The sequence below is a fragment of the Rhinoraja longicauda genome, chromosome 4 (genome assembly GCF_053455715.1).
Source record: "Rhinoraja longicauda isolate Sanriku21f chromosome 4, sRhiLon1.1, whole genome shotgun sequence".
In the NCBI taxonomy this organism is placed as follows: domain Eukaryota; kingdom Metazoa; phylum Chordata; class Chondrichthyes; order Rajiformes; family Arhynchobatidae; genus Rhinoraja; species Rhinoraja longicauda.
In genome coordinates, this window is record NC_135956.1 from 90,330,794 (window position 1) to 90,356,399 (window position 25,606).

The 25,606-nt window shown below is 46.3% G+C and overlaps 1 protein-coding gene across 4 annotated transcripts in view; it reads right to left on the reverse strand.

Annotated features, from left to right (window-relative positions):
• The window catches only part of dhx30 (DEAH (Asp-Glu-Ala-His) box helicase 30), a 66,670-nt gene extending 43,333 nt beyond the window's left edge, over positions 1-23,337 (reverse strand). The window contains exons 1-7 of one of the 4 annotated variants that reach the window (XM_078398349.1): positions 23,102-23,337; positions 19,857-19,984; positions 12,932-13,042; positions 10,312-10,517; positions 5,131-5,251; positions 4,080-4,229; positions 4-156 (exon numbers count right to left, since the gene is read on the reverse strand). In XM_078398349.1, coding sequence (XP_078254475.1) covers positions 4-156; positions 4,080-4,229; positions 5,131-5,251; positions 10,312-10,517; positions 12,932-13,042; positions 19,857-19,984; positions 23,102-23,297 — 1,065 coding nt within the window. In that variant the 5' untranslated portion in view covers positions 23,298-23,337. Of the gene's footprint in view, positions 1-3; positions 157-4,079; positions 4,230-5,130; positions 5,255-10,311; positions 10,518-12,931; positions 13,063-19,856; positions 19,985-23,101 lie in introns of those variants that run through there. The other 3 variants (XM_078398348.1, XM_078398351.1, XM_078398350.1) reach the window with 3 other exon arrangements.
• Positions 23,338-25,606: the final 2,269 nt, after the last annotated feature.

Sequence of the window (25,606 nt, forward strand, 5' to 3'; positions counted from 1 at the left end):
GACTTGGTCCAGATACTGTTGGATTCGTTGCTGGAGATTCTTGGGGATTGCCAGCCTGGTTGGTCTTCGTTCCTGATCACTCAACTCTTTTATTGCAGTCAGGTTGTACATGGCGTGGGTCAGTGGGTGGTTCTTCTGGTTAAGCAAGCCCAGATCCTGCCAAGGAGACAAAGATTGAACACTTTGAACACTTTGTAGAGGCCCTATTTGTGGCGACTCTTTGCATGCTTTGCGTCTGGTGTGCAAGAGTTTTACTGTGACATGTCTCATGTGATAATAAAGTATCATTCATTCATTCAAGATACATAAACGTAAGTCGAATTAACCCAGAACATTGTGCTCAGTTTAAGTTCAACACTGAAAAAGGAGTACATCAGACAAATGGATAACAAGTTCACAACCGTCATTGAGTCACACAGCTTTGAAACAGGCCCTTAGGCCCAATTTGCCCACGACAACATGCCCATCTACACTCGTCCCACCTGCCAACACTTGGCCTATAACCCTCTTAACCTATCCTATCAATGCACATGTCCAAATGTCTCATAAATGTTATGATAGTACCTGCCTACCCATTGTGTAAAAAAGCTACCCCTCAAGTTCTTTGCCCCCTCACCTTAAAACTATGTCCTCTGGTTCTCGATTCCCCTACTCTGGGCAAGACTCTGTGAATTTACCTTATCTATTCGTCTCATGATCTTATACACCTCTGTGTGATCACGCTACATCCTCCTGCACTCCAAGGAATAAAGTTCTAGCCTGCTCAATCTCACCCTATAAGCTCAGGCCCTTGGGTCCTGGTAACATCCTCGTAAAGGACTGTATGGAGGCTGTGGTTTAAAAGCATCTTTAGAATCTAAATTTAAATTCAATTCCAGTCCCAAACATTGCCTGTCCATTCCCTCCAAAGATGCTGCCTGACCCGCTGAATTTCGGTGGCATTGTGTGCTTTGCATATGGAACACAAGGTATTATTTCAATTCTGATGACTTAACAGATTTAACAAATTTAGAATCCTAGTTCTATTCCATTCAACAAACGTCCTTAGGGAGGCCACAGGACTCCTCGTCATATAAATGAAAACTGTATCTCTGCTGCTGTAGGGGACTGAGATGCATGGTGGTACAACTAGTGGGAAATTTTGTCTGTAACCAATCTATGCTGTACCTTTGCTCAAAGCTTTTGATGTCACAAGACAGGGAGAATATCAGTCTGTATCTAACCCATGCTGCAACATCCCTGGGAGTTTACACAATATCCAATCTATCCTGCATCTTCACTACCAATGTTGGAACAGTGTACTGACCCATCCTATCTGAGCTAGAGAGCGCTCCTGACCATCTACCTCACTTTAGGACCTCGGATTATCTTTAATCCAACTTTACTGGGCTTTGCTTGCACGCTACATTATTCCTTTTATCCTGGATCTCTACCCACTGTGGATGGCTTGATGGTCATCATGGTATGAAGATAGACACAAAATGCTGGAGTAACTCATCGGGACAGGCAGCATATCTGGACAGAAGGAATGGGTGACGTTTCGGGTCTCGACCCTTCAGACATTCCACTTGGGTACGATGGCACCGAAACAAAAAGCTTTTCACTGTACTTCTGTACACGTGACAATAAACTAAACTGAACTGAACTAAACTAGAAAACGTTAATGTAGAAGCCAAGAACCGCAAATGCTGGTTTATACCCAAAGATAGATACAAAGTGCTAGAGTAATTCAGCGGGTCAGGCAGCATCTCTGGAGAAAAAGGATGGGTGATGTTTCGGGTCAGAACCCTTCTTTAGACTGAAAGTAGAGGGGGGGGGGGGGGGGGGCTTATACATTCTGCAACTGGTTGGACATGTTTGGTGGCAGATAAAAAAGAGAGAAATTTATACAGTGTAGATCAGAAGAGGGATAATTTATTCTGTCATTGATATTAGCACAAAGGCCAAATTCTTTCTCAGAACATGCTTAATAGCATGACCATCCCTTAAACAGCTTGATATGACAGTGCTGAGCCCTTCTCATCCACTCAACCAAAAATGTAATGATGCATTTACATCCATGGCATTGTTAAACAATAACCAGTTGATTGCTCTGAATCTGCAGCTCAGGGTTTGCCCAATATTGAACGTCAAAAACAGAAAATGCTGGAGACACTCAGGAGGCCTCACATGTGTGGAAAGTGCAATAGAATTAACCAGTTTAACTCGGCATGATGGGTGGCACGGTGGTGCAGCTGGTAGAGCTGCTGCCTCACAGCGCCAGAGACCCGTCTTCCATCCTGACCTCAGTGCTGTCTGTGTAGAATTTGTATGTTCTCCCTGTGACCCTGTGGGTTTTCTCCGGGTGCTCCGGTTTCATCCCAGATTCCAAAGACGTGCAGGTTTGAAGGTAAATTGGCCCTCTGTCAATTAAACTGTCCCTAGTTTGGCGGGAGTCGATGAGTGAGTGGGATAACTTGAAACTAGTATGCATGAGTGATCGATGCTCGACATGGACTCGGTGGGCTGAAGGGCCTGTTTCCATGCGGTATCTGGGCTTTCAAGATAGACAAATATTCTGACCTTTATGTAAATTTTCATCAAAAGACTACATGGCCAGGCAGATTTCAATAAGGGGTAGGTTACACATCATCAAAAGGTTGAATGGATTAGGGGGTATTAGCAAAAAGGAGAGGTTGGAAAAAGCTTGGATTGTTTTCTCGAGAACATCAGAGGCCAAGGTGAAAATAGATAGAAGGACAGTAATAGACACAAAATGCTGGTAACTCAGCGGGACAGGCAGCATCCTCAGACTGAAGGGTCTCGACCCGAAACGTCACCCATTCCTTCTCTCCAGAGATGCTGCCTGTCCCACTGAGTTACTCCAGCATTTTGTGTCTATCTTCAGTGTAAACCAGCATCTGCAGTTCCTTCCTACACAGTAAGTACAGTAATACTTCAATTAGTGCTTTAGATACATTCCTACAAAATGAGAGTGTTAAACAGAACAGCATACTGTGTGGTCATTATACAAGATCATTATAACCATTGCTTTGCGATTCTGGGGAAAATCCTTGACTCTCTGCATGTATGCACTTACAGCTTCAACAGAAACATAGAAAATAGGTGCAGGAGGAGGCCATTCGGCCCTTCGAGCCAGCACCGCCAGAGATCAGATGCAGTGCAGGTTTTATTATTTTTTGAGGGCTCCAAACTGAAAGAGCACTATAGCGAAGCAGCGTTATCGGGGTAGCACTAAACAAGGTATTACTGTATATAAAATCGTGAGGCATAGGTAGGGTAGAGTGTTAGACCTGAACGTCTGATTTTAAAGACTAGAGGACATAAATTTGGAGTGAGTAAGGCAAAGTTTAAACGTGATGTGCAGGGTGTTTTGTTTACACATAGAGGGTAGTGGGTGCCTGGAACACATTGGAGACAGATACAATGTCTGAAGAAGGGTCTCGATCCAAAACGTCGCCTATCTACGTTATCCAGAGATGCTACCTGACTTGCTGAGTTACTCCAGTACTCTGTGTCTTTTTTAGTGAACCAGCACATGCATTTCCTTGTGACTCTGACTATTTATCTGCAGGATCAGATACTAGTTGAAGAGTAATGAGTTTTGAGAGCTGACTAACCATAGAAACATAGAAAATAGGTGCAGGAGGAGGCCATTTGGCCCTTTGAGCTAGCACCGCCATTCATTGTGATCATGGCTGATCATCCACAATCAGTAATCCGTGCCTGCCTTCTCTCCATACCCCTTGATACCCCTAGAGCTCTATCTAACTCTCTTTAAAATTCATCCAGTGAATTGGCCTCCACTGCCTTCTATGGCAGAGAATTCCACAAATTCACAACTCTCTGGGTGAAAAAGTTACTTCTCACCTCAGTTTTAAATGGCCTCCCCTTTATTCTTAGACTGTGTGGCCCCTGGTTCTGGCCTCCCCCAACATTGGGAACATTTTTCCTGCATCTAGCTTGTCCAATCCTTTTATAATGTTATACGTCTAAATAACCATGTGGCTATTCAGCTGGTAGAAGATATTTCTGAGATCAACAGACACAGGCCTCAGCGCGCGGCAAGTTGCAATCACCTTCAGCTTCTTACAGGCCAGAGCCGCCGCTCTCCGCTCTGCCTCAGTTTTCCGCCGACCACTTGCGATAAAGGTCATCGGGGTTGGCCACTGCACCTCGAGCCGACAGACCTTCACCGGATTACCATCCGTGGAATATTTCAGATAATCCTGAGGGAACACATTTACATTAGATCTCCATTTATCAGAGCAGATCGGAAATCATATTGTCAATGCAAAAATAAAACTGCTGGAAACATCTGGAGCACACAAATACACCTCCTACTTCTTACAGTGCATATGTAGAGGATGTTTCCACCAGTGGGAGTGTCTAGGTCCAGAGGGCACAGCCTCAGAATTAATGGAACGTTCCTTTAGGAATGAGATGAGAAGGAATTTCTTTAGTTAGAGGGTGGTGAATCTGTGGAATTCATTGCCACAGAAGGCTGTGGTCGCCAAGTCAATGGATATTTTTAAGACAGTTATAGATAGATTCTTGATTAGTACGAGTGTCAGGGGTTATGGGGAAAAGGCAGAATGGGGTTGAGATGGAGAGATGGATTAGCCATGATTAAATAGCAGAGTAGACTTGATGGGCCGAATTGCCTAATTCTGCTTATGAACTTAAGCTCTTGTGGGTTCATGCATGCAATGAAATGGGAGGGCGTGTGTGGCCGGAGAGCGTTTTTACTTGGCACGGACATTATGGCCCAAAGGGCCTGTTCTTGCGCTGTGTTGCTCCATGAAACTAAACCGGCTGTGCTTGGGGACCAGAATGCGGCAGGGGAAAAGAAGATTAAGGTACAGGAAAGAATGGGAGGTGTAGATCGCACTTGAGTCATAGTGTCATATATCACAGGCCCTTTGGACCAACTCAAGATGGCCCTTTTACCTATGTTTGGCCCATTCTCTTCTAAGCATTTTCTATTCATGAGCCAGTCCAATCTACCTGCCTCGACAGCCTCCTCTGGCAGATTGTACCGTATACCCACCACCCTGTGCGTAAAAGATGCCCCTCATTTTATTCCATGCTGTATCTCTAAACTAATGGAAATGATTCCATTTTACTCACTGTGATAGTGGAGGAGGTTGTTGCTATCTGTATGACCTTCGACAAGAGGTTCTTGGGCTCAGGGAACTGGGTGAGAGCACGCATTGCAATGGAATTGTCGGGCATGGTCCCTTGCCCTCTTCTGCTAAAAGGTAATCAAAATCAATGTCAGCACTGACCCACACGAACAGCAGGCTCAGGGAGAGAAGCAAGCGATCAAACTCTGGTTCTACAGAGCCATGAATATTTTAAACTGAATGCATACAAACACAAATAATGTTCTAGAACAATCCTACAGGATGATGGCAAAATGAGACATTGTGAAGTCATGGCAGCAGTTCTGATGTAACGATTATGCTGTCACAGAGGGAACTAACATCAAGGGGTAGGGTCCAAGGTCCGTCCCAAGCACCCTCCAGTCTTTAGACTTTAGAGATATAGCCCAGAAACAGGCCCTTCGGCCCACCGAGTCTACAATGGCCAGCGATCACCTCGTGCACTAGCACTACACAAAAAAACAGGACAATTTATATGGTGATAGGTAATAAGGAGCAGAATCGGCCCATCGTCCACTCCGCCATTCAATCACGGCTGATCTATCTCTCCTAACTCTGCCTTCTCCCCATAACTCCTGATACCCATACTATTCAAGAATTTATCTATCTCTGCTTTAAAAATATCAATTGACGGCCTCCACAGCCTTTTGTGGCAAAGAATTCCACAGATTCACCACCCCGTGACATCCTCTGAAACATCCTGAAAGAGAATGGAGCGACTGGGCTTGTATACACTGGAATTTAGACGGATGAGCAGGATCTTATTGAAACATATAAGATTATTAAGGGATTGGACACGCTAGAGGCAGGAAACATGTTCCCGATGTTGGGGGAGTCCAGAACAAGGGGCCAGTTTAAGAATAAGGGGTAGGCTATTTAGAACGGAGATGAGGAAGAACTTTTTCACCCAGAGAGTTGTGAATCTGTGGAACTCTCTGCCTCAGAAGGCAGTGGAAGCCAATTCTCTGGATGCTTTCAAGAGAGTTAGATAGAGCTCTTAAAGATAGCGGAGTCAAGGGATATGGGAAGAAGGCAGAAACGGGGCACTGATTGTGGATGATCAGCCATGATCACAGTGAATGGTGGTGCTGGTGGGAAGGGCCGAATGGCCTAATTCTGCACCTATTGTCTATTATACTCTCCACATTCACTCTATCCAAGCCTTTCACTATTTGGTATGCTTCAATGATGTTCCCCCCTCATTCTTCCAAACTCCAGCGAGTACAGGCCCAGTGTCGTCAAACGCTCATCATATGTTAACCCACTCATTCCTGGGATTATTCTTGTAAACCTCCTCTGGACCCTCTCCTTCCAACTTCCACATCCATCTTAAAATATTGTCTCCAACTATAATGGTCTTTGAAGTGGTTGTCGCCATGTATCTACTTCTCCCCATGGCTGCAAAACCTGCAGACACCGTGTACAGGAGCACCGATGCCCCAACGACAAAATTCAAACAATTACAAGAAAAACATCACTGCAATTACCAAGAACAGATTTACACAAAGGACAGTGGGTATATGGAACAAGCTGCCAGAGGAGGTAGCTGAGGCAGGGACTATAACCACATTTAAAAGACATTTAGGCAGGTACATGGATAAGACAGGTTTAGAGGGACACGGGCCCAAACACAAGCAGGTGGGACTAGTGTAGATGGGACATGCTGGTCGGCATGGGCAAGTTGGGCCGACTGTATGACTCTATGATTCTAACAGATGGTAGGGGTATTACACCCGTTACTGCCAGGGAGGACAGCTGAGCATTGTGTCTTCATAACCATGTAGATGGACACATGGAGCCTCAATGCCCACATGGGAACTTAAATACAGTCTCCACTCATATCCTCCCAATAGAAATCTTTGACACTGACAAAGCTCTACATTCCTGTAAAGTATTCATCCAATTACCTTCAAACGTAAGTAGTCCAACTAAAAATAAGATGCGGATGACACAAAGCTGGGTGGCAGTGTGAGCTGCGAGGAGGATGCTATGAGGCTGCAGGATGACTTGGGTAGGTTGGATGAGTGGGCAAATGCATGGCAGATGCAGTATAATGTGGATAAATGTGAGGTTATCCACTTTGGTGGCAAGAACAGGAAGGCAGATTATTATCGGAATGGTGTCAGGTTAGGAAAAGCAGAGGTGCAACGAGACCTGGGTGTCCTTGTACATCAGTCACTGAAAGTAAGCATGCAGGTACAGCAGGCAGTGAAGAAAGCAAATGGCATGTTGGCCTTCATAGCGTGAGGATTTGAGTATAGGAGCAAGGTCCTACTGCAGTTGTACAGGGCCCTGGTGAGACCACACCTGGAGTATTGTGTGCAGTTCTGGTCTCCTAAGTTGAGGAAGGACATTCTTGCTATTGAGGGGATGCAGCGTAGGTTCACCAGGTTAATTCCCGGGATGGCAGGACTGACAAACGATGAAAGAATGGATCGACTGGGCTTATATTCACTGGAATTTAGAAGGATGAGAGGGGATCGTACAGAAACATATAAAATTCTTAAGGGATTGGACAAGCTAGATGCAAGAAAAATGTTCCTGATGTTGGGGGAGTCCAGAATCAGGGGTCACAGTTTAAGAATAAGGGGCTTAGGACTGAGATGAGGAAAAACATTTTCACCAAGAGAGTTGTGACTCTGTGGAATTCTCTGCCACAGAAGGCAGTGAAGGCCAATTCACTGGATGTATTCAAGAGAGAGTTAGTTATTGCTCATAGGGCTAACAGAATCAAATATGGGGAAAAAGCAGGAACGGGGTACCGATTCTAGATGATCAGCCATAATCATATTGAATGGTGGTGCAGGCTCAAAGGGCCGAATGGCCTGCTCCTGCACCTACTTTCTATGTTTCTAAATGTAAACAAAACAAAATTGCAATAGAACATTATTGCATTAGAACAAAATTGCAATAGAACATTTGCAATAGAGCTATTATTTGTGTGACCTTAGTCTTCTTGGTGTTCGAGGACACTGGTTGGGAAGGTACTGCCAGTAAATTTGGAAAATTTTATAGCAGCCATTGTATGTCAATGTGGTTTAAATGTTTTGGGTGGATGATGGGGTGCTCATCAAGAAACCTCTTTTGTCCTTGTTGTGGGATACACAATCATCCAGGCAAATGGATGGCTCACCATAATGCTCCTGATTTGTGCCTTCAAATGTTCGAGGAACAGAATTAGGCCATTCAGCCCATCAAGTCTACTCCGCCATTCAATCATGGTTGATCTATCTTTCCCTCTCAACCCCATTTTCCTGCTTTTGCCCACATCCCGACATACTTCCTAATCAAAAATCTCTTCCCCTCTCCCTTCCCAGTTCTCCCACTGTCTTCCTGTCTCCACCTATATCCTTTCTTTGTCCCTCCCCCCCCTGATATCAGTCTGAAGAAGGGTCTCGACCCAAAACGTCACCCATTCTTTCTCTCCTAGATGCTACCTGACCTGCTGAGTTACTCCAGCATTTTGGGATACCTTCGATTTGTACTAGCATCTGCAGTTACTTTCCTACACTAATCAAGAATCTGTCAGTCTCCGCCATAAAAATATCCACTGACTTGGCCTCCACAGCCGTCTGTGGCAATGAGTTCCACAGTGCGAGTGTGGCAACCTTTGGGACACAAGGAACAGAGTAAGATCGGGTAGACACACAGAGTCTCTTGTCCCAGAGTAGGGGAATCGAGAACCAAAGGACATAGTATTAAGATGAAGGGGAAAAGATTTAATAGGAATTCGAGGGGTAACTTTTTCACACAAAGGGTGGTGGGTGGATGGAATGAGCTGCCAGAGGAGGTAGTTGAGGCAGGGACTATCCCAACTTTAAGAAACAGTTAGACAGGTATATGGATAGGACAGGTTTGGAGGGATATGGGCCAAACGCAGGCAGGTGGGACTAGTGTTGCTGGGACATATTGGCCGGTGTGGGCAAGTTGGGCCGAAGTCCCTTTCCATGCTGTATCACTCTATAACTCACTGCCGAAAATCCAGTCTCTTACCCACTCCTGTAACCAAACTATTTAAGATCCAGTTGAGATTTTGGTCAATAATCCCAAAATGCTGACGGTCGCGTACTCAGAATTGCAAATGCATTGGATATAAAAGGTATGTGAATAGATTCCTCTCAGAGGCCATTGCTCACCAATCTCCTGGTACTTTTAACTACATCTCTGCTAACATACTAAGTTATTTAAACTTTTTTTTCTCTTTCAGTCTAGATTACATCCTCAAGTCTCCACAACAGAAGCTGAATTCAGGACATTCCACACCAGAGAAAATAGTGCTCCCACTGAACCAGGACTGATAAATATGATTTTCATCTCTTAGTGGTATCTCGCCTTCCTCTGAGTAACTGCAACTAATACCAGTTGTCACCTTTATGGACTCTTCTTCATAACCCTTACTCTCCCTTTGGAATAGATAGATGGAATCATGAACGCACAGAGTCTTTTACCAGAGTAGGGGAATCAATAACCAGTGGATGTGGGTTACAGTAAGAAGGGCTAGATTTAATAGGATCCTGACGAGCAACTTTTTCACACAAAGGGTATATGGAACGAACTGCCAGAGGAGATAGTTGACGCAGGTACAATAACAACAGTTAAAAGACATTTGGACAGGTACATGGATGGGAAAGGTTTAGTGGGATATATGGGCTGAACGTGGGCAAATAGGATTAACTTAGATGGGCCATCTGGGATGGCATGGACAGGTTGGCCGATGGGCCTGTTTCTGTGCTCTGTGACTGGTTCAACTACTTAAGGCCAAATAGTGAAATATGGCAATAAAACGTGGTGAAAGGCATGGAATAAATAAAACGACTGCAAAACAATCATCCACATCAGTGCTTCTTAAACTGGTGAATGGTTCACCCAAGGCTGAATGAAATTATTTTGGGGTGAATGAAGGGTGAATGACTTAATATATATATAAAATTATACACAAGGGAGAATAAGACAAAAATTACCAAAAAACATAAGAAAATTTAGTCGAGGGTGAATGAAAGTTTGTGATAAAGACTCAATGGTGAATGACACTGAAATAGTTTAAGAAGCACTGATCAACGTCATTCTTGAAATATGATGACACAGTGGCCCTTCAGGCAGATAACACTCAAATGCAAAAGCAGGTTAAAACAGCCACCATTCTGACCTTGATGAAGGCTTGTCATGGGGGTCGTTGTCTGTGAGTGAGAGGAAGTCTGTACAGTCCATTATCCCTTCTTCCACCATCTCGTCCACCTCTTCACTATCCCCCATCAGACCCACCTGTGGTCGTCCGTCAGCAAACTTTGCAGCCAGTTGCACGTATTCTTGAGCTCGGAAGAGCTGGTTCTTTGGTCCAAGAAGGCCCCATTGCTGCCCAAAACACAACCAGAAAGTGCACAGTCTTAAAAACCATTGTGTGCAATTAAAAGCATTTATTGTGTGCAGTTCTCGTAGTCATAGAGTAATAGTGTGGAAACAGGCCCTTCAGCCCAACTTGGCCACACCGGCCAACATGCCCCAGCTACACTCGTCCCAACTGCCTGTGTTTGGTCCATATCCCTCCAAACCAGTCCTATCCATGTGCCTGTCTAACTGTTTCTTAAACATTGGGATAGTCCCAGCCTCAACTACCTCCTCTGGCAGCTTGTTCCATACACCCCCACCCCCCCAACAATTATGTGAAAAGGTTACCCTTCAGATTCCTAATAAATCTTTTTCCCTTTACCTTAAACCCTTTGTCCTCTGGTCCTCGATGCACCTGCTCTGGGCAAGAGACTGCATCTACCCGATCTATCCCTCTCATGATTTTGTACACCTCTATAAGATCTCCCCTCAGCCTCCTGCGCTCCAAGGAAGAGTTACAGCCTACTCAAACTCTCCATGTAGCTCAAACCATCTAGTCCAGGCAACACTGGAATTTAGAAGGATGAGAGGGGATCTTATAGAAACGTATAAAATTATCAAAGTACTGGACAAGCTAGATGCAGGAAAAATATTCCCAATGTTGGGGGAGTCCAGAACCGGGGGCCACAGTCTAAGAATAAAGGGGAAGCCATTTAAAACTGAGGTGAGAAGAAACCTTTTCATCCAGAGAGTTGTGAATTTGTGGAATTCTCTGCCATAGAAGGCAGTGGAGGCCAATTCACTTGATAAATTTAAAAGAGTTAGATAGAGCTTTATCAAGGGACATTAGGAGAAGGCAGGCACAGGTTGTGGATGATCAGCCATGATCACAACGTATGGCGGTGCTGGTTCACAGGGCCAAATGGCCTCCTCCTGCACCTATTTTCTATGTTTCTCTGTTTCTATGTAACATACTCGTAAATCTTCTCTGTATCTTTTCTAGCTTGACATCATCTTTCCTATAACATGGTGCCCAGAACTGAACACAATTGCCCAGATCAGAACACAGTTCTGCTCACCCTATTACAAGAAGTGTGTGGAAGCTTTGGAAAGGGTGCAGAGGGAGTTTACCAGAGCGTTGCCTGGATCAGGGGACATTAGCTACAGGGACAGATTTGGATTGTTTTCTCTGGAATGCCAGAGGTTGTGGGTAGACCTGGTAGAAGTACAGAAAATTATGAAACATAGATCGGGTAAACAGTTCGGATCCTTATCCCGGTATGAAAAAATCAAACACTAGAGGGCATAGCTTTAAGGTGAGAGGGGCAATATTTAAAGGAGACTAGACCAAGTGGACCCGTTGGGCCCAAACCTCTCCTGCATTGGTGCAGCACCCTCTCCCCCTCTCCTCCCCTCCTCTTTCCCCCTCCTCTTCCCCCCTCCCCTCCCCTCCCCCACTCCATCCCCCTCAGCCTCCCTTATCCCTCCTCCCCCCTCCCTCCCTCCTTCCCTAGGAGATAGATTTACACTTTAAAATGTGAATAACTTTAAAAACATAACACCGATTTCAATGAAACCTCTTCCGTTAGCACCAAAGGGACGACGGTGAGTAAGGTGGGCCTAAAATTGTCACGCTATCGTGTACCGTTTTGGCTGTAGTTCAGGGACAAACAAACGAGAGTTTTATTATATAGATGTGTGGGCCAATTTTGTTTTACAGTGGGTGGTGAGTGCTTGGTGTGGTGGTTGAAGCAGATACGATAGTGACATGTAAGAGACCTTTGAATAGATACGTGGATATGCAGGGAATGGAGCGATATGGGTTATGTGCAGGTAGATAAGTGATGTCCTTGGCATCATGTTCTGCGCAGACATTGTGGTCCAAAGGGCCTGTTCTTGTCCTGTACTCGACCTATTTCTTTTCTCCAGAGATGCTGCCCGACCTGCTGAGTTACCTCAGTCTTTTGTGTCTGTCCCCACTAATGCATGTTTGGGCATTGATTTTTTACTTTATCCCAGCCCTCTTGTCCTGTGATAAGGAGCCAAATTCACTACCCCCATTGGACTTTGTCTCTGGAACTGATGCGCTACAATGCTGAGAACAATATTCTGCACTCTGTGTCTTCCTCTTTGCCCTACCTACCTATTGTACTTGAGAGTCTGATTTAATTATATTATCTAATTTGTTTGGACAGTATGCAAAATAAAGCTTTTCACTGTACCTCGGTATACGTACAATCATAAACCTAAACCTTTTGCAGGGATAAGAAAGCAACAAGAAACGTGATTAGAAATTGCAGCAAAATATCTCACTTTAACTCATCAGGAAGCTTGCTGCGGCTCCTCAACTCAGATACCTACAAGGAAAGTAAACTGAAGTATTGTGTCTCTCCGCCCAAACTGTGAGAATTCATTGGATTCAATAAGCAATGAAATCATACCTTGAAAATGCCACAGGCAACTGCTGCAGCATGCTTCTCTGCTTCAACCTTCCTTGCACCGTAACCCTTTATCACCAGTTTCCGTGGCCAAGATAGGTATAGGAGAGTTTTCTTTGCAAAGAAAGAGAAAGCTGTAAAGTTCCAAAGTAAATCATAGGATCGGGTCACAAATAGCTTGCAAAAGATTCCAGTATACTGCCTGGCAATGTTATAAAATATTATAGGTCAATATTGCTGAGAACACAGTCCCTGTCCTAACAGAGCTACCGCCTTACGGCGCTAGAGACCCTGAGTTGATCCTGATTACAGGCGCTTGTCTGTACGGTGTTTGTATGTTTTCCCTGTGACCTGTGTGGGTTTTCTACGAGATCTTCGGTTTCCTCCCACATTCCAAAGACGTACAGGTACGTAGGTGAATTGGCTTGGTGTAAATTAAGAAAATAACTGCAGATGCTGGTACAAATCGAAGGTATTTATTCACAAAATGCTGGAGTAACTCAGCAGGTCAGGCAGCATCTCAGGAGAGAAGGAATGGGTGACGTTTCGGGTCGAGACCCTTCTTCAGACTGATGTCAGGGGGGCGGGACAAAGGAAGGATATAGGTGGAGACAGGAAGATAGAGGGAGATCTAGAAAGGGGGAGGGGAAGAGAGGGACAGAGGAACTATCTAAAGTTGTAAATGTAAAATTATCTCTAGTGTGTGTAGGGTAGTGTTAATGTGCGGGGACTGCCGATCGGTGAGGACTCGGTGGGCTGAAGGGCCTGTTTCCGTGCTGCATCTCTAAACTAAACTAACTCTGAGGAGACTCAGATTGCTGTGGGTGGGAAGTTGATAAACATTGGCTCCACAATGCACTACTTTGATGCACTCTGGGCCCACTATTTATCTTTATTGATATGAACAATTTGACTTTGGTAACCTTAAGTATGATTTCAAATTTTACATCAAATTTAGGATTGTGGTTAATACTAAGTGCAGTAAGAAAATACTGAATGACAATGATAAATTTGCATAATGGACAAGGTATTGACAAATTATGTTTTTCAATGTAGCTAAATGATATATTTTGGTATGAGGATTAAGGAGGCAACATATTTAGACATTAGAGATACAGTGTGGAAACAGGACCTTCAGCCCACCTAGTCCTCGACAACCAGCGATTACATTGTACCTTAGCACTATTCTACATGCTAGGGACAATTTACAATTTACTGACGCCAATTAACCTACAAACCTGTACGTCTTTGGATTGTGGGAGGAAACCGGAGCACCCGGAGAAAACTCACGGTCACGGGGAGACCGTAAAAACTCCATACAGACAGCACCCGTAGTCTGGATTGAGTCGAGGTCTCTGGCGCTGTAAGGCAGCAACTCTACCGCTGCGCCACTGTGCCGCCTTATTTCTTAGAAAGTAAGAGTCTAAATGGGTGCAGAATGACCGGAGGATACTAATATGTGTAGGAAGGAACAGTAAGTAGATGCTGGTTTAACCCGAAGATAGACACAAAATGCTGGAGTAACTCAGCGGGACAGACAGCTTCTCTGACGAGAAAGAATGGGTGACGGTTCTGGTCGAGACCCTTCTTCAGACTGAAGAGCCTCGACCCGAAACGTCACCCATTCCTTCTATCCAGTGATGCTGCCTGTCCCGCTGAGTTACTCCAGCATTTTGTGTCTACCTTTGATTTAAACAAGCATCTGCAGTTCTTTCCTATACATGGAGAACTTCAAGGACTATTTCCTCCTGCCAGCACCTCTGGGGTGTGTCCTGCTGGTGAGCAGGATTGGACACAGGGATCGTAATGGAGAAATCTCACACATAGATATATTGGGCATCTTTTAGCAACTATTTGCTCTAACTGCAAGTTTATTGATGGTCTGACTATCTCCAACCCTAATTTAATAAAATGCGCAAAATTGGAAATCGCAATTTTAATTCCAGAGTCTAGTTCATTACTAAATATTGATGACACCAGTGTCCCTTCACTGATCTTTGTGGAACACCACTCCCAATTTCTTCCATCGTGAATAACTACCCTTTACTCTTGCTCTGCTTTCTGCCTTGAAGGCAGCTAGCAATCCACTCTGCCACTTATTTCCTGGCTAGACAGTATATAACACTTGTCATTTGTCTGTTGTAGAAACATAGAAAATAGGTGGAGGAGTAGGCCATTCGGCCCTTCGAGCCTGCACCGCCATTCAATATGATCATGGCTGATCATCCAGCTCAGTAACCTGTACCTGCCTTCTCTCCATACCCCCTGATTCTTTAGCAAAAAGGGCCACATCTAACTCCCTCTTAAATATAGCCAATGAACTGGCCTCAACTACCTTCTGTGGCAGAGAATTCCACAGACTCACCACTCTCTGTGTGAAGAAATGTTTTCTCATCTCGGTCCTAAAAGACTTCCCCCTTATCCTTAAGCTGTGCCCCCTGGTTCTGGAATCCCCCAACATCGGGAACAATCTTCCCGCATCTAGCTTCTCCAACCCCTTAAGAATTTTATATGTTTCTATAAGATCCCCCCTCAGTCTTCTAAATTCCAAACTGCACACAATACTCCAGGTGCAGTCTCACCAAGGCCCTGTACAACTGCAGCAGAACCTCCCTGCTCCTAAACTCAAATCCTCTTGCTATGAATGCCAACATACCATTCGCTTTCTTCACTGCCTGCTGCACCTGCATGCTTGCTTTCAATGACTGGTGCACCATGACACCCAGGTCACGTTGCATCTCCCCTTCTCCCAATCGATCACCATTCAGGTAATACTCTGCTTTCCTGTTCTTGCCGCCAAAGTGGATAACCTCACATTTATCCACATTATATTGCATCTGCCATGCATTTGCCCACTCGCCTAATCTATCCAAGTCACTCTGCAGCCTCCTAGCATCCTCCTCGCAGCTAACACTGCCACCCAGCTTCCTGTCATCCGCAAACTTAGAGATGTTGCATTCAATTCCCTCGTCCAAATCATTAATATACACTGTAAATAACTGGGGTCCCAGCACTGAGCCTTGCGGTACCCCACTAGTCACTGCCTGCCATTCCGAAAAGGACCAGTTTATTCCTACTCTTTGCTTCCTGTCCGCCAACCAATTTTCTATCCACCTCAACACTGAACCCTCAATACCGTGTGCTTTAAGTTTGTACATCAATCTCCTATGTGGGACCTTGTGGAAGGCCTTCTGAAAGTCCAGATATAACACATCGACTGGTTCTCCCTTATCCACTCTACTAGTTACATCCTCGAAAAATTCTATAAGATTCGTCAGACATGATTTGCCTTTTGTAAATCCATGCTGACTTTGTCCGATGATTTCACCACTTTCCAAATGTGATGCTATCACATCTTTGATAACTGACTCTAGCATTTTCCCCACTACCGATGTTAGGCTAACTGGTCTATAATTCCCCGTTTTCTCTCTCTCTCCCTTTTTAAAAAGTGGGGTTACATTAGCTACCCTCCAATCCTCAGGAACTACTACAGAATCTAAAGAGTTTTGAAAAATTATCACTAATGCATCCACTATTTCTGAGGCTACTTCCTTAAGCACTCTGGGATGCAGCCTATCTGGCCCTGGGGATTTATCTGCCTTTAATCCATTTAATTTACCTAACACCACTTCCCGACTAACCTGGATTTCCCTCAGTTCCTCCATCTCATTAGACCCCCGGTCCCCCGCTATTTCCGGCAGACGGTTTATGTCTTCCTTAGTGAAGACAGAACCAAAGTATTTGTTCAATTGGTCTGCCATCTCCTTGTTCCCTATGATCAATTCACCTGTTTCCGACTGCAAGGGACCTACATTTGTCTTAACTAATCTTTTTCTCTTCACATATCTATAAAAGCTTTTGCAGTCAGTTTTGATGTTCCTTGCCAGTTTTCCCTCATAATCTATTTTCCCTTTCCTAATTAAGCCCTTTGTCCTCCTCTGCTGGACTCTGAATTTCTCCCAGTCCTCTGGTATGCTACTTTTTCTGGCTAATCTGTATGCTTCATCTTTTGTTTTAATACTATCCTTGATTTCCCTTGTTAGCCACGGATGCACTACCTTTCCTGGTTTGTTCTTTTGCCAAACTGGGATGAACACTTGTTGTAGTTCATCCATGCGACCTTTAAATGCCTTCCATTGCATGTCCACCGTCAACCCTTTCAGCATCAATTGCCAGTCTATCTTGGACAATTCACGCCTCATACCCTCAAAGTTACCTTTCTTTAAGTTCAGAACACTTGTTTCTGTATTGACTTTGTCACTCTCCATCCTAATGAAGAACTCCACCATATTATGATCACTCTTGCCCAAGGGGCCTCGCACAAGACTGCTAACTAACCCTTCCTCATTACTCAATACCCAGTCTAGAATGGCCTGCTCTCTCGTTGGTTCCTCGACATGTTGGTTTAGAAAACCATCTCGCAAACATTCCAAGAAATCCTCTTCCTCAGCACCCCTGCCAGTTTGGTTCACCCAATCTATATGTAGATTGAAGTTACCCATTATAACTGCTGCACCTTTGGTGCATGCATTTCTAATTTCCTGCGTGATGCCATCCCCAACCTCACTACTGCTGTTAGGTGGCCTGTACACAACTCCCACTAGCGTTTTCTGCCCCTTAGTGTTTCGCAGCTCTACCCATATCGATTCCACATCCTCCGAGCTAATGTCCTTCCTTTCCATTGCGTTAATCTCCTGTCTAACCAGCAACGCTACCCCACCTCCTTTTCCTTTCTGTCTATCCCGCCTGAATATAGAATATCCCTGGATGTTGAGCTCCCAGCCTTGGTCACCCTGGAGCCACGTCTCCGTAATCCCAACTACATCATAATCATTAACAACAATCTCCACATTTAATTCATCCACCTTATTCCGAATACTCCTTGGATTGAGACACAAAGCCTTCAGGCTTGTTTTTATAACACTCTTGCCCCTTATATAATTATGTTGCAAAGTGGTCCTTTTTGATTTTTGCCCTGGATTTGTCTGCCTGCCACTTTTACTTTTCACCTTGCTACCTATTGTTTCTACCCTCACTTTATACCCCTCTGTCTCTCTGCTCTTGTTCCCATCCCCCTGCCATATTAGTTGTGGTGGATCTTATCAGAAGCCGCTTGAAAATCTAGGTAAATCACATCCACTGTATTGACAATGTCAAGTTTCACTGTTGCCTGTTTAAAAAATTTAGTAAAGTTGGCCAGACAATGTTTTCCCTTTTGAAATCCACACTGACTATTCTTTTTGTTCATTTATACATTTATGGGATGTGGACATGGCTGAATGCTAAGAACTGCTCTTTTGGCTCACATATGAAGAACCGTTAAAAATGTGGATACAAGGAACTCTAGATGCTGGTTAATACACAAAAGGACACAAGGTGCTGGAGTAACTCAGTAGGTCGGGTAGCATCTCTGGAGAACATGTTGTAGATGACAATTCAGGTCGAGACCCGAAACATCTTTTTACAAAGAACAGTAATTTGGGGAAAGCCTCATGTCAGCATATGAGGAACAGTGACCAGAAGGACCTCAGGCTCACAATGGAGATACATAATTGAATGAGGTTGTTCACATGGGACACAAGGTTTCAACAGCTCGTACTTGTGCCTCACAACTCCATCCAGATCTCCCAATGCTATTATAGATTCCACATTCTCCCTGTGACCACATGGGTTTCTCCACTCATTCCCACATCCAAGACATGCTGGCAGCTTAACTATTCTTCCCTTTGCCCCACCCTGATGCACACCTATTCCCGCCCTCCCACCTATGTACCTTCCTCCAAATTTCATGCCTTAGCACTTCTCCTTATTTTACACTTTTTTGACTCTTTTTCATCTCTAGCCATTGTCCAGCCATCTGCCAATCAAATCTCCCCTCGCCTGTATCCACCCATCACTTGCCAAATTTTATACCGCTCCCACTTCCTTTCCAGCTTTCTCCCCTCTAAATCAGTCTGAAGAAGGGTTCAGACCATGTCACCTATCCATATTCTCCAGAGATGCTGCCTGACCTGCAAAGTTATTCCAGCACTTTATGTTCAATGCAAGATTCCAGCTTCTGCAGTTCCTTGTGTTTACTGTAAATTACTCCTGATGTGGTGGGTGTAGAGGGTGGAATAGACGGGCAGAAACAAAATAGGTCACAGGAAAAGTTAGACGGGGGAATGCAAATATTCAACGTGCGGAATAGCTGCCTTATATGTCGTAATGAAATATTAAAAAATAAGAAACTCAGCTGATAGACCATACAATGCCAGAGCCCCACCTTCGATCCTGACCTTGGGTGATGTGTCTGTGGAATTTGCATATTCTCCCTGTGACCACGTGGGTTTACTCCGGGTGCTCCAGTTTCCCCCCACATCCATGATGTGGGGGGAAACTACAACTCCCAGGGAATCTACAAAAAGGCAGATTTGTAGATTAACTGGCCTCCAGTGCGTAAGGAGTGGATGCAAAAGGGGGATAACATAGAACCAGTGTGAACAGGTTAGCATAGACTTGAGGGGCTGAAGAGCCTGTTTCCATGCTGTAATTCTCTAAACAAATATTCACGGTCATTTGCCTCTGCTAAACAACACACCGAAAGCTGCAAACATCAGCTTAATGCAAACCCAAGCAACAGTAACACGGAGCTATGTATTGCATGTCCAGTAACCCAGGTATCAATGATGCAGGAAGGAACTGCAGATGCTGGTTTAAACCGAAGATAGACACAAAATGCTGGAGTAACTCAGCGGGACAGGCAGCATCACTGGATAGAAGGATGGGTGATGTCTCGGGTCAAGACGCTTCTTCAGATTCCCAGGTGTCAATGATATGGATGCAGAGCTGGGGTGTGTGGAATCAAGGGGCATCCACAGATCCTACCCAGAGATCGACCAAATATAATTTACATTACGATGGAAATAAAGATGGAAGAAAACCTTACTTTAGTAGGTCCTTGGAAAGATTTGTAGACAATGCGATCCTTCACATCAGAAACTTTCAGAGCTCGTTGTATAACCTGAGTCAGCAGGTCTTTAGGCTGTGGAAACTCTTGGAGTAGAGTCTGTAAATCTGAACAACAAATTAAACTCAATGTTAGCATTCATCAGCAAGATCCCAAACCTAAAGCCTGGGATTGGGGAGGCCATGTGGGTGGAAGGGTCAACTTCTTAGAAATATAGAAACAGAAAAATAGATGCAGGAGGCCATTTGGCCCTTGGACCATTCAATATGATCACGGCTGATCATTTAAAATCAGTACCCCGTTCCTGCTTTTTCCCCTATAACCCTTGATTCCTTTAGCCCTGGAGCTAAACCTAACTCTCTCTTTTGCCATAATGTTTACAGGGATACAAATCAATAACCTCTTGGTCATTATGCAAATTGTGACCATACCCTTTGGAGGCGGCACAGCGACGCAGCGGTAGAGTTGCTGCACCAGAGACCCCGGTTCGATCCCGACTTCGGGTGCTGTCTATACGGAGTTTGTACATTCTTCCTGTGACCGCGTAGGTTTTCTCCGGGTGCTCTGGTTTCCTCCCCTATCCCAGAGACCTAATCCCAATCTAACTAAACTAACTAACTTAAACTAACTAAATGAAACTAAGAAACTAGCTAACTTAAACTATCTAAACGATCTAATAAATTAGCGAACTGAAACTAACTAAACTAAATTAAACTAACTTAAACTATCTAAACGATCCACACTAAAATAAGCCCAAACTAACTAAATTAATCTAGCTAAACAAAATGAACGAAATTAAATTAACTAACTTAATCAAACTAAATAAACTAATGAACTTAAACTAACTAAACTAAATTAAACTAGCTCACTTAAAACTATCTAAACAATCTACACTAAACAGAAATGAACTAAATTAAACTAACTAAATTAAACTAACAAAACCATCATCAGATGGTGGTCACAGTGGCGCAGCGGTAGAGTTGCTGCCTTACAGCAAATGCAGCGCTGGAGACCCGGGTTTGATCCTGACTAAGGGCGCTGTCTATACAGAGTTTGTACGTTCTCCCCATGGGTTTTCTCCGAGATCTTCGGTTTCCTCCCACACTCTAAAGACGTGCAGGTATGTAGGTTAATTGGCTTGATAAATGTAAAAAACAAAATTGTCCCTGGTGGGTATAGAGTGGTTGCACGGCAGGCAAGGTCACAGCCCATGACCCGTACTGTTGTCACGCAACGCCTACTGGAGGGCACGCCATGTACTGCAGTTCAATGTTGCGGCCGCACTTTGCTGCAGCTCGGCTTTCCCCGGACTCTCCGGCTGGTCTTCTCCCATCAGCTCGTCTCCGGCTCCCTGCCGGTGCTCCGAGCGTCCCGACACCTCTCCCCATTCCCGCGCTCCTTACTCCTCCAGGCTCGACGCCCCTGCTCCGCGCCTCGCTTCCTGCAGTTCTTCGGCCCCTCGCTGCTCCTGCTGGCCCTCCAGCCCTATCCCCGCTCGCCCTCTCCGTCAGCCGGGGTCCGCTTCCACTTGGCCGGCGCTCAACACCTCGAGGCTGGGGCTGCCGAGCAGAGCCGTGGCCTGGTCCTCCGCCTCGGCTCCCAGCGCAGCTCTTGCTGCTGCTCGGCCCCAACTGCCGATCGGCCTCTCCCTGGCTCCTTTTCGGGCTCGACATTCCGCTCCTCGTCTTCCACCGCGTCTGCTGTCAAGGCCGTCGAGCAGGGCCTGGGCTCTTCACCCTCAGGGCCCGGCAGGTTGCCGACCTCCAGCGCTCGCTGCTTCTGCCCCTGCAGACCCTCCAGGCCCCTCGGCTCGGGTTCTTCCCGCTGCTCGTCTCCCAGCTCGCTCAACCCCGTCCTTTCCTCCTCCTCTTCTTCTCGCCCCGGTCGGCAGCCCTCTGCTTCTTGGCCTTGCTCTCCTGCCTTCCTTCTTGGCCGCATTTCCCCCTTCTCCCGCCAGCTGGCCAGACGTCTTCCCAGCTGCTTCTTGCGTCAGCGGGCTTGGCAGCCCTTCTCCTGGTTCCTCTTCCTCCAGCTTCTTCCTCATTTTTTACAGTACAAAAATTGGCCTTTGGCGGCTTTTTAAAGGTAAGAATGTCCGTGTTGCATGTATTGGTAGTGTATGCTGTAAGCTGCCATGTCCTCCAGTTGCCTTGAGCGACTCCATGCGTCACGCACTTTGACCTTACGTGCAATCCCCTAATAGGATGCTTCCAGTGTAGTCCCTGGTGGACTCTTCGGAAGTAATGACCACAAGATACAAGATGTAGTGTAAGAAAATAACTGCAGATGCTGGTACAAATCGAAGGTATTTATTTCACAAATTGCTGGAGTAACTCAGCGGGTCAGGCAGCATCTCAGGAGAGAAGGAATGGGTGACCGTTTCGGATCGAGACCCTCCTTCAGACTGATATTATAAGAAAATAACTGCAGATGCTGGTACAAATCGAAGGTATTTATTCACAAAATGCTGGAGTAACTCAGCAGGTCAGGCAGCATCTCGGGAGAGAGGGAATGGGTGACGTTTCGGGTCGAGACCCTTCTTCAGACTGATGTCAGGGGGGCGAGACAAAGGAAGGATATAGGTGGAGACATGAAGATAGAGGGAGAACTGGGAAGGGGGAGGGGAAGAGAGGGACAGAGGAACTATCTAAAGTTGGAGAAGTCAATGTTCATACCGCTGGGCTGCAAGCTGCCAAAGCGAAATATGAGGTACAACATGAGATACAAGATCATCATCGGCGGTCACTGGAAGCGAGTATGACTGTCCTCTCCATTGGGTCGAGGAAACCTGTGCGTGACTTTGTTTAACGTGGGGAGGCTGGTGCACAGACAGCCACCACACACACGGTCCTTGACAGATCTGGATCAGGGTCCAGTGGCATGGAGTCAAGACCCTTTTCTGCCGCAGCCTTCATCCATCCGCCTTCCCAGCCGTTGTCCTCCACCTGTTCCACCGTTGAGGGGTGTTGGTTGGATCGTTCTTTGTCAGGGACCTCCCCCTCGACCTTACCGCCATGGGTGACCCCACCAGGAGCGGCATGGCTCTACCAGCAACCCTAAACTAAATTAACAAAACTAAAAGAAACTAGCTAACTTAAACTACCTACTTTACAATCTCATCAATGTATGCCTACTTCAGTAAACGAACCCAAATTAAAACTAAAGTAAACTAACGGAACCGCGGTGTAACTGAGCTCTATGCCGGTGCCGCACACACTGCCTACCCGCCGCCGCCTCCTCCTCCTCCTCCTCCTCCTCCCGCCGCGGCCGCTGCTGCTCCGCCCGCACGCTGGCCGTGTGCTCCAGGCGCTCCCCGGCTGCGGCCCGGCCGCCGCATCGCGCTGTCCGCCCGGCCCAGGCCCAGGCTCCGGGGAACCGCAGCCTCCCGGCCCAGACACGCAGCGCCGCTCCCGCCGCCATCTTGGCTCCAACCGCCTCCACGGACCGACGAACAACGCCGGCAAGGTGGAAGCGCCCTGCGCCGCCCCTAGTGGCGGGATGCTGCAACACCAGGATCCGACGTCCCTCAGCTTCCACAAAGCGCCCTGCGCCGCCTCTTGTGGCGGGATGCTGCAACACCAGGATCCCCTCCCCCCTCAGTTCCCACAAAGCGCCCTGCGCCGCCTCTAGTGGCGGGATGCTGCAACACCAGGATCCCCTCCCCCCTCAGTTCCCACAAAGCGCCCTGCGCCGCCTCTAGTGGCGGGATGCTGCAACACCAGGATCCCCTCCCCCCTCAGTTCCCACAAAGCGCCCTGCGCCGCCTCTAGTGGCGGGATGCTGCAACACCAGGACCCCCCCTCAGCTCCCACAAAGCGCCCTGCGCCGCCTCTAGTGGCGGGATGCTGCAACACAAACATCCCCCGCCCCTGATCCCACAAAGCGCCCTGCGACGCCTCTTGTGGCGGGATGCTGCAACTCCAGGATCCCCTCCCCCCTCAGCTCCCATAAAGCGCCCTGCGCCGCCTCTAGTGGCAGGATGCTGCAACACAAGGACCCCCACCCTGACCCCACAAAGCGCCCTGCGCCGCCCCTAGTGGCGGGATGCTGCAACACCAGGATCCCCTCCACCCTCAGCTCCCACAAAGCGCCCTGCGCCGCCTCTAGTGGCGGGATGCTGCAACACAAACATCCCCCGCCTCTGATCCCACAAAGCGCCCTGCGCCGCCCCTAGTGGCGGGATGCTGCAACACCAGGACCCCCCTCAGCTCCACAAAGCGCCCTGCGCCGCCCCTAGTGGCGGGATGCTGCAACACCAGGATCCCCTCCCCCCTCAGCTCCCACAAAGCGCCCTGCGCCGCCTCTAGTGGCGGGATGCTGCAACACAAGGACCACCACCACCCCCCCATCCTTTGCCATAGAAGGCTCTGGAGGCCAAGTTAGTTTTAAGACAGAGGTAGATAGATTCTTGATGAGTGCGGGTGTCAGGCGTAATGGGGAGAAGGCAGGAGAATGGGGTTAGGGGGGAGAGATAGATCAGCCATGATTGAATGGCAGAGTAGACTTGATAGGCTACTTGATAGGCCCAATTCTACTCCTATCACCTATGAACATATGACACCGAGGATAGACACAAAATGCTGGAGTTGGACCCTGACAGTCCTTTCAGGCGAGGCAGAGGTTCACTTGCACGTCCTCCAACTTCATCTACTGTATCCGTTGTTCAAGATGTGGACTCTTATACATCGGCGAGACCAAATGTAGACTGGGCGATCGTTTCGCTGAAAACCTTCGCTCAGTCCGCCTGGACCTACCTGATCTCCCGTTTGCCAAACACTTTAATTCCCCATTCCCATTCCCACATTGACCTAGGTCTCCTCCATTGTCAGAGTGAGGCCAAACGCATATTGGAGGAACAGCACCTCATATTTTGCTTGGGCAGCTTACAACCCAGCAGTATGAATGTTGATTTCTCTAACTTCAAGTAACCCGTGCACTTCGTCTCTCTCCATCCCTCCCCCACCCAAGTCATACCAGCTTCAAAATCATTTTGTTGAGCCTTATTGTCTATACTTGTTCTCACTGAGAAACAGCTAACAATGGCCTGTTTCCTTTATCATCATTACTTTTTTGCATATCTTTCATTAATTTGTTCTATGTCTCTCGAAATCACAGTCTATGACTCTTGTTTCCCTTTCCCCTGACTCTCAGTCTGAAGAAGAGTCTCCACCTAAAAAGTCACCTATTCCTTTTTTTTCCAAGGAAAATGCCTGTCCCAGTGAGTTACTCCAGCATTTTGTGTCTCTCCGCTCTTTTAAATCTTTAATTATCTTGCACTAAACGTTATACCCTTTAACCTGTATCTGTACACGGCTTGATTGAAATCATGTATATATATAGTCTTTTCACTGACTGGACAGCATGCAATTAAAAAGCTTTTCACTGTACCTCAGCGCACATGACAATAATAAACTAAATTCCTGTTTCCAAGCTTTATCTTTCAAATAATCAATTCAAGTTGATAGGCACAAAATGCTGGAGTAACTCAGCGGGTCAGGCAGCATACTGGAGTGAAAGTGATGTTTCAGGTTGAGACTGTTCTTCAGATTGAGAATCAGGGGAGAGGGAAACACGGAGGTATGGAAGGGCTCTTCCTCGATTCTCAGTCTGAAGTGTTTCGACCCCAAACGTCACCCGTTCCTTTTTGTCTAGTGATGCTGATTGACCCGCTGAGTTACTCCAGCATTTTGTGTCTCTCCTCTAGAGATGCTGCTTGACCTACTCTAATG